Below are 9,613 nucleotides of genomic sequence, written 5' to 3' on the forward strand. Positions count from 1 at the left end.
GACCAACTCACATTGTAATCCCAGTACCTTGGTCAAGGCCAATGGCAACCTACAGTAGCTTGTATGTCTTTTGATGTGGGAGGAAACCAGACCCCTAAGATGAGCCTCATATGTAGGTTTACCTGCATTCTCCTTTGCCATTCCCTCCAGCTCTACTTGAAGTTTAGTGATCAGGTCTCTCTGCTCCCTGGCCTCTCCCTCACTGGCAGTCACTCTGGCATTCGTGTTCCTCAGCCTCTCCTTCTGCACCACCACCATGTCTCTCAGACCCCTCAGCTCATTCCACAGGTCGTCCAGGCGTTGGTGTCCTGGTGTCAAAAGAAGAAACAGAGGGTGGGGAGGCACATTACCCTGACATTAGCAGAGCATTAACATTCGTTTTAGAATTACATTTAAGATCTTGTACTTTGTTTGGCCCCAAGGCCACACCACTGAAAGAGCAGGCATGTATATGCCAGAGAACAACCGCAACATTTAGTATGTTGTTTTTTTATATTTTCTATTTATTTATTATAGTTCAAGTTCAAGTTCAAGTTCTTTAATAGTTGTCATACAGAAGTACAGAATACTTTCATACAAAATGCTTCTTACTGTTACGCTCCAGAGACTGTGCTAGACAAGATAGTATCAAATAACATAATAACATAATATAGCATGAATTTAGAAGAAGAAAATGAGGTCACAGTGTTCGGTATAGACATATGTACAATGTTCTGAGTTACCATATAATATACAATACACAATACTATGCAGTGTACTAATGTACAGTACTATCTAGTGCAAAGCAGAAATGGGATGAGGTACAATTTTAGGTACAATTTACAGTAAGGTGTACGAGTTGTAGTGCAATCCTTCATCCATAAATATAAAGTGTGGGGAGTGGGTGCTACAGTGTGTTTGTTTAAAGTGGGTGTGTGCTATAAGTGTGTGGAGTGGGTGCTACAGTGTGTTTGTTTAAAGTGAGTGTGTGCGTGTGGATGTGTGTGCTATGTGCGTTTGGTGGTTGTTGTTGTGTAGTGTTCATTCATTGTTCGTTTAGCAGCCTGATGGCCTGGGGATAGAAGCTTCTTCTGAGTCTTTCTGTGCTCGCCTTGAGACTCCTGTATCGCTTGCCTGACCGCAGCAGTTCAAAGAGGCAGTTGTTCGGGTGACTGGAGTCTTTAATGATTCTCTTAGCCTTGCCCTTGCAACGCTTGTAGTAAATGTTCTGGAGGGTGGGGAGCCCCCCTCCAATTGTGCGTTCGGCTGAACGTGTCACTCTTTGTAGTCTGCTTTGGTCTTGTGCAGTGCTATTCCCAAACCAGGAGGTGATGTTGCCGGTCAAGATGCTCTCTATTGTACATGAGTAGAAGTTCTTAAGGATCTTCTGGCTGACTTGGAACTTCCTTAGGCGCCTGAGGAAGTAGAGGCGTTGTCGTGCCTTCTTCACAACACTGTTAATGTGTGTGGTCCATGTCAAGTCCTCGGATATGTAGGCTCCGAGGTACTTAAAGCTGTTGACTCTCTCAACCGGTGCCCCGTCGATGCTGAGGGGGCTGTAGTCCTTGACCCCCGACCTCCTGAAGTCCACAATCATCTCCTTTGTTTTGCTGACATTCAGGGAGAGGCTGTTTTCCTGGCACCATCCCGCCAGGACCTTGACCTCTTCCAGGTAGGCCCTCTCGTCGTTGGCAGAGATCAGGCCCACCACCACTGTGTCGTCAGCAAATTTGACGATTGTATTGCTACTCCGCTGAGCCACACAGTCGTGTGTGTACAGGGAGTAGAGGAGGGGACTCAGAACACAGCCCTGGGGGGCCCCTATGTTGAGGGTGATGGATGAGGAGGTGCAGTTGCCTGCTCTCACCACCTGGGGTCTGCCAGTCAGGAAGTCCAAGACCCACTGGCAGAGGTCATAGCCCAAGCCCAGGTCCCTGAGCTTGGCTATGAGTATGGAGGGGACTATGGTATTGAATGCCGAGCTGTAGTCGATGAATAGCATTCTCACATAGTTCCCCTGCCTCTTGTCCAGGTGTGATGCTGCTGTGTGCAGCACATGGGATATGGCGTCCTCCGTGGACCTGTTGGGGCGGTATGCAAATTGCAGGGGGTCCATGTTGATGGGGAGGGAGGAGCAGATGTAGCCCTTTACTAGCTTCTCGAAGCACTTCATGGCTATGGAGGTGAGAGCTACAGGGCGGTAGTCGTTGAGGCAAGCAGGCTTGGATTTTTTGGGTACAGGGATAATAGTGGACTTCTTCAGGCAGGTGGGGATGACAGCCTGTTCTAAGGACAGGTTAAATATGTCAGTGAATACTGGGGCCAGTTGGTCGGCACAGACTTTTAGGACGCGGCCGGGGATGCCGTCTGGACCTGCTGCCTTCCTGATATTCACTTTTTTAAAGGTCCGCCTCACCTCATGCTCTGTTACCCTGAACACTGCGCCTCCATCAGCAGCCGACCCCCCCCCCCCCCATTGCCGAGGCTTGTGAGCTGGTGTTGTTATTACCAGCATCAAACCTCGCATAGAAGGTATTGAGGTCATTTGCTAAGGAGATGTCACTGTTCAGTTTGAGGGAGGCGCCTTTGTAGTCTGTCATCGTTTTGAGCCCCTGCCACATAGCTCTAGAGTCAGCTTGTTCAAACTGGAGTTCAATTTTATCCCTGTAGCGTCGTTTGGCCTCTGACACTGTCCTCCTTACGTTGTATCGCGCCACCTTGTGGTCATTCATGTTGCCTGCCTCTAGGCCGTCGTTGTATGCTTTGGTGCGCTCTCTCAGAGCTTCACGGACGGATTTGTCTACCCAGGGTTTTTGATTTGGGTAAACTTTCATTTTGGTAGTGGGGATTGTTTCTTTCACCCTAGTACAGACATAGTCCAGCACTGTCTCCGTGTAGGCATTAATGTTATCTGTGTCGCGGAACACAATCCAGTCTGTGTGGTGAAACACTGACCGGATCGTCTCCTCTGACGTCACATCCCATTTCTGCACCTCTCGCGAGACTACGGGAGTACTTTTAATTCTCTGTCTGTACTTTGGTGAAAGAAAAATGGATGCGTGATCTGACTTACCAAAGCCACTATCAGAATGAGCCTTGTAGCCACCTTTAAATTGCGTGTAACAGTGATCTAGGATGTTACCGCCTCTGGTGTTGCAAGTCACATGCTGATAGAAGTCAGGCAATACCTTTCTCAGATTGGCGCTATTGAAATCTCCCAGAACTAAAATGGCGGCGTTAACATTCGCCACTTGGATTCTATTTACCTCGTCGTGTAGTCTGGAGAGCGCAACCTTGTTGCTGGCTTGCGGTGGAATATACACTCCGACCAGGACGATCGCCGTTAACTCCCTCGGGAGGAAGAAAGGACGACACTTGATGGTTATATATATTTTATATATGTATATATTTATGTATTTGTTTATTTGTTTATTTAATTTATGCATTTTACTATTGTGCTATAGTATTATGGTCGTTCTGTATACTGCTGCACACTTTTTTTCCCTTACATTCTTTTTCTATTATTAATAATAATAATAATAATAATTATTATTATAATAATAATAATAATAATAATAATAATAATAATGATAGTAGTAGCTGTAGCTATAGTAGTAGTAGTACAAGTAGTAGTAGTAGTAGTAGTAGTAGTAGTAGTAGTAGTAGTAGTAGTAGTAGTAGTAGTAGTAGTAGTAGTAGTAGTAGCAGTAGTAGCAGTAGTAGTGAATGAATTAATGAATGAAAACTTTATTTAACAGATTGCAGAATGGGTACAATACAGTACGGCTCAATACATACAATTGTTAAGGGGATGCAGACCTGAGAAAGACGTTTGTCTTGTTTCCATCAGGGTCCCCCATTTTCAATTCATATAGACATATATGACATACATGACATACAGATAGTCAGTACTGCTACATCTATACATTTATGACATACCAGATTTGCAAATACAGTACTGTTTGTGATACAGAAGGAGTCAAGAAAAGGGAGTATATACATTTGACGTAGAAACTGTACATTGGAGGAGGTTGGGTGGGGGGGGTTGGGTACATTGGGATATTGACAACCATACTGGGTAATTTACATTGGAGGTGGTTGGGGGGGGGGGGGGGTGGGGGGCGGGGGGCACACTGTATAAACAAGTAACACTGTACATTGAGGGGGGGGGGGGAGGAGACACTGTACAAACAAACACAATTGTACATTGAACTATTGACAAAACCATACTAGGTAAATGACTGTACATTGGAGGGGGTTGGGTTAGGATATTTACAGGGGCCAGTGTTGAATTGCAGTCTCCCGTAGGTGTCCCTTGAGAGAGGTTTTGAAAGTGGGTAGTGATCCACATTCCTTTACAGCTTTGGGTAGGGCGTTCCACATTGATGTGGCATAATAGCGAAACGTGTTTAGTCCCTTATTTGAGCCGAATCTGGGTTTAACATGATTTGTGGAGCTCCCTCTGGTGTTGTGATCGTGGTATTCACTGACCTTTGGGAAGTATTTTGACATGTACATGGGTACCTTGGTCGTGTAGTGTATCTTGTAGACCAGGCCCATTGCAAGTTGTTGTACTCTGTCGTCTACTCTAAGCCATCCTAGGTTGTCAAAGTGGGCAGGGGTGAGGTGGGTTCTAGGAGTAAGGTCAAGCAGTAGTCTGACCAGTTTGTTTTGAGATGTTTGTAATTTTGTTTTTAGCGCCTTTGAGGTGCTTTGGTACCATGAGGTGCAAGCATAGTCGTAGTACCCCTGAATGAGTGCTCCTGCCAGAGTCTTCAGGGTGTTCTTGTTTACCAGAGAGGAGATCCGGTACAAGAATCGAGTTCGTTGGTTGACTTTTTTTATTACATTGGATGCCATTTTGTCACAGGAGAGATTAGCCTCTAGGATGGAACCCAGGTAGGTAATTTCATCTTTCCTTGTGACAATATTGTCACCCACTGTAACTGAGAAGCCGTCGGTCTTGCTGAGTTTGTTATTTGAACCGAAGAGAATGGACTCTGTTTTGCCCATGTGTAATGATAGTTTGTTATCAGCGAGCCATATGCAGATTCTGCCTAGTTCCGAGCTGAGGGTTTTTTCAACCTGTAACTTGTTCTTGTCAGAGACCAGCAGGGCTGAGTCGTCCGCAAACAGGAACAAGTTGCAGTCACAAGCTGACGACATGTCATTTGCATAAATTAGGAACAGTAGCGGTCCTAGTATGCTTCCTTGTGGAACACCACAGCTCACTGTGAGGGGGGGGGATAGGGTACCGTTTACCTCCACCATCTGTTCCCTCCCCTCAAGGTAGGATTGCATCCAGCTCACTGATAGACTATCAAAACCAATTGCTTTTAGCTTGTCAATCAGAATGGAGTGATTGACCGTGTCAAAGGCCTTTTGTAGGTCCAGCATGACCATGCCGCAGTATTTGCCTGCGTCCACCTCTTGTTTGATGTGGTCATTCAAATAGAGAAGGCATGTGTCAGTGGAGTGGGATGTTCTGAAGCCAGATTGGAATTCGTAGATTAGATTTTTTTCCGCTAGGTACTTTTCGACCTGTTCGTAGACTATTTTTTCCATGACTTTCGAGATGGAGGTGAGAATAGAAACAGGGCGGTAGTTGCCTGGGTCTAATTTGCTGCCCTTTTTGTGCAGAGGGGTCACCCTCGCAATTTTGAAGTCCTTGGGGACGTGTCCCTGTTTTATGGAGAGGTTTATTATGTGTGTGATGATTGGTGTGATGGCGGCTGCTGAGTCTCTGAGGAATTTGGAGGGGATGTTGTCATGGCCAGTGGCCTTGTTAGGTTGGAGGGCCCTCAGTTTATTGAGTACCTCATCTGTTGTTACCATTTCCAGCTTGAAGTCGTCCTTGCGGACCCCTAGGTTTTTGTAGTAAGCTACTATGTGTTCTACCCCATAAAGCCCTGAGTGGGAGGGTAGTTTGTTTACCAGTGTTGTGGCTATGTTTGTGAAGAAAATGTTTAAGTAATTGGCTACATCCAGCTTGTCTGTGATGAGCGTGTTGTCCGTTTTTATGTTTATGTTTGAGAATCTGGTTTTAAGTTTTTTACTGCATCCTAGTTGATTATTGAGTAATTTCCAAAGTTCACGTGGTTTGTTTTTGTAGTAGTAGTAGTAGTAGTAGTAGTAGTAGTAGTAGTAGTAGTAGTAGTAGTAGTAGTAGTAGTAGTAGTAGTAGTAGTAGTAGTAGTAGTAGTAGTAATAGTAGTAATAGTAATAGTAATAGTAGTAGTAGTAGTAGTAGTAGTAGTAATAGTAATAGTAGTAGTAATAGTAGTAGTAGTAGTAGTAGTAGTAGTAGTACAAGTAGTAGTAGTAGTAGTAGTAGTAGTAATAGTAATAGTAGTAGTAGTAATAGTAGTAATAGTAATAATAGTAATAGTAGTAGTAGTAGTAGTAGTAGTAGTAGTAGTAGTAGTAGTAGTAGTAGTAGTAGTAGTAGTAGTAGTAGTAGTAGTAGTAGTAGTAGTAGTAGTAGTAGTAGCAGACCCGGCGTTATGGGCGGGCTTTAGGGGGCCTGGCCCGCCCACTGAGTCAGCTGTGCCCGCTCTGGCGAAATTACTAACCTTGTTCCCAGTTGTATCTCCTCCGTGAGATAAAGCCTGGTAAAGAACTCCGTATGGGGCTGCGGCACTGCAGATGTACCCTACTCAAAGAACTACGAAATGACCCGCCCTACTCTGCCTGTGATTGGCTTACACTGATTCCTAGTTTCCTACTACCCAGTCGGAGCTCTGCTACTACCTAGCCAATGTAACGTACTAGCCAATCACAGGCAGAGTAGTGTGTACTGTACTCATACCGGCGTCGCCATCTTTGAAAAGTTAGCGTAGCTAAATATAATGGATAATTATGGACATCAGACGTCTTTTTTTTTTTAAGTACGACAGCTGGGTCGGAGAATCGTGAGAAAACGGGCAGCGCGGGAGGATGTGCCAGTTCGGGCCACAGCAGCACTGTCACTGATCTGATCATCTGAATAATAACACGACTACAAGCAGTGCCACTCCCCCTAGTAGCGTGGGCTCTGATGTCAACAACAACACTGCTAGCATTCATGCTAGGAGCAGCTACGGGCCATTGCAGGCTACTGCAGCGCCAAGAGATCTTGGTACTGAGAAGCCCAACAACAGAATAAAGCAAGACATTTCCTACACGCCTTTTCTCTGGGAAAAAAATATCATTCTGCAGTGCACTCTGCAGCTCCTGGTATGGAAGATTTGACTGGTTGGAATACTCAATTCAGGCAGATGCTGCATTTTGCTTCCCATGCAGGTACAGTACTGTATATCTGTATGTATGTCATATATGTTATGATGAATTGAAAATGGGGGACCCTGATGTAAACAAGACAAAAGTCTTTCTCTGGTCTGCATCCCCTTAACAATTGTGTGTATTGAGCCGTACTGTCAAGGCCAGATTAAGACTTCAGAGGCCCCTGGGCCAGATTCTTGTGGAGGCCCCCCCACACACACATACACGTGCACGCACGCACAGTGGGGTTTTTATATGTCACATTAAAAAATATATAGAATATTTAGAAGTGGTGGGCTCTGAGGGCCAAGCTAAAAGGACTTTGATCACCCCTGCCCACTTTGACCACCTAGGATGGCTTAGAGTAGATGACAGAGTACAGCAACTTGCAATGGGCCTGGTCTACAAGATACACTACACGACCAAGGTACCCATGTACATGTCAAAATACTTCCCAAAGGTCAGTGAATACCACGATCACAACACCAGAGGGAGCTCCACAAATCATGTTAAACCCAGATTCGGCTCAAACAAGGGACTAAACACGTTTCGCAATTATGCCACATCAATGTGGAACGCCCTACCCAAAGCTGTAAAGGAATGTGAATCACTACCCACTTTCAAAAACACTCTCAAAGAACACCTACGGGAGACTGCAATTCGAAACTGGCCCCTGTAAATGTCCTAACACAACCCCCTTCAATGTACAGTAAATGACCAAGTATGGTTTTGTCAATATTCCAATGTACAGTTTTGCTTGTACAGTTGTACAGTGTCCCATACCCACCCACCCACCCCTCCCACCCACCGAACCACCTCCAATGTACATTCCCCCCCCCCACCCCCCCCCCCCCCCCCCCACCTACCCAACCTCCTCCAATGTACAGTTTCTACACCAAATGTATATACTCTCTTTTCTGGACTCTTTTCGTATCACAAACAGTACTGTTTTGCAAATCTGGTATGTCATAAATGTATAGATGTAGCAGTACTGTCTATCTGTATGTCATGTATGTCATATATGTTATGATGAATTGAAAATGGGTGACCCTGATGTAAACAAGACGAAAGTCTTTCTCTGGTCTGCATCCCCTTAACAATTATTGAGCTGTACTGTACTGTACTGTACCCATTCTACAATCTGTTAATAAAGTTTTCAATCAATCAATCAAGAAGAGAAAAGAAACACATCATGTTTAGATGGGGGATGGCGCTATCCTCAGGAAGAATAAAAACATGCACACACTTTGGAGACAAGAATATAATATTAGAATAGTAAGCTTACTTTTACGTGAATGTCAATTTAAATTATAATTAGGGAAGGGAGGGGGTTGAAATGTGTTTTTGTCGTGTGTTACTGTCTGTGAATGAATGAATTAATGAAAATTGTATTTAACAGATTGCAGAATGGGTACAAATAATACAGTACGGCTCAATACACACAATTGTTAAGGGGGTGCAGACCAGAGAAAGACGTTTGTCTTGTTTACATCAGGGTCCCCCATTTTCAATTCATAGTGACATGTATGACATGCACAACATATATGACATCATGACATTTATGGCATAGGGACATACATGACATACAGGTATATAGTACTGTTACATTTGTGACATATATGATATGCAAATATACAGTACTGTACTTGTGCCTAAGCTTAACCGGTGAAAGAAAGAGGCGTCACACGATTGGCGCGACCAGAAACGTCAGTGGCCAATCAGAACGCGAACTGGAACAGAAAATCCGTTGGTAAAAGTATTCAGGCGTCGGGGCTGGGATGTGGAGATGCAAGTTTTGACTTTTTGTTGCTGTTTTTACCTCAAACGGAAAACCTCAAACTCTTATGAAGAGGAGAAAAAATACTCAAGATTAGCCACTTGCAGACGGCAGGGTATGACCAGTGATGCCGGTAACGCGTTACTAAGTAACGCGTTATTGTAATCTGATTACTTTCCCCCGAAAATAGTAATCTAACGCGTTAATCTTTAAAAGCCAGTAATCTGATTGCAGTTACTTGTCCAAGTGGCTGTGCATTACTATTTCGTTACTATCTCATCATAAATTCATAATGCAGGCGGAATGCAGTATTTTATTTCGTTTTCGACAGTCAAAAATACATTTTGAGCTGTTTTTCTTATTATTATTATGGAGTGACGTGGTGTGGCAGTGAAAGGGTTACACAAGAATGTGTCCCCGCGGCGTGACTGGACTCTCTGTCTGTGAGTGACTCTGCTTTGGCCCAATCACATTCCCCATCCACAGTCTGCGAATCAGAGGCAGAGTAGGGCGGGTCTTCACAGCACGTCATGTGACATATGCGCCAATCGGGTGACAGCAGGGCTCTGTTGTTATGTTCGTCTGAGAATTCATTTA

At 44.5% G+C, this 9,613-nt stretch overlaps 1 protein-coding gene across 1 annotated transcript; it reads left to right on the top strand.

Moving 5' to 3' along the window:
* Positions 1–3,634: 3,634 nt before the first annotated feature.
* Positions 3,635–6,426, top strand: LOC311248494 (uncharacterized protein; the record flags this gene model as incomplete). Its single annotated transcript, XM_084339365.1, has 2 exons — positions 3,635–3,682; positions 6,228–6,426. Coding segments are annotated over 2 exons (247 nt in total), but the record flags the coding sequence as incomplete, so codon positions are not given.
* Positions 6,427–9,613: the final 3,187 nt, after the last annotated feature.

Source organism: Notolepis coatsorum (assembly GCF_963971535.1).
Source record: "Notolepis coatsorum genome assembly, contig: SCAFFOLD_423, whole genome shotgun sequence".
NCBI lineage: Eukaryota > Metazoa > Chordata > Actinopteri > Aulopiformes > Paralepididae > Notolepis > Notolepis coatsorum.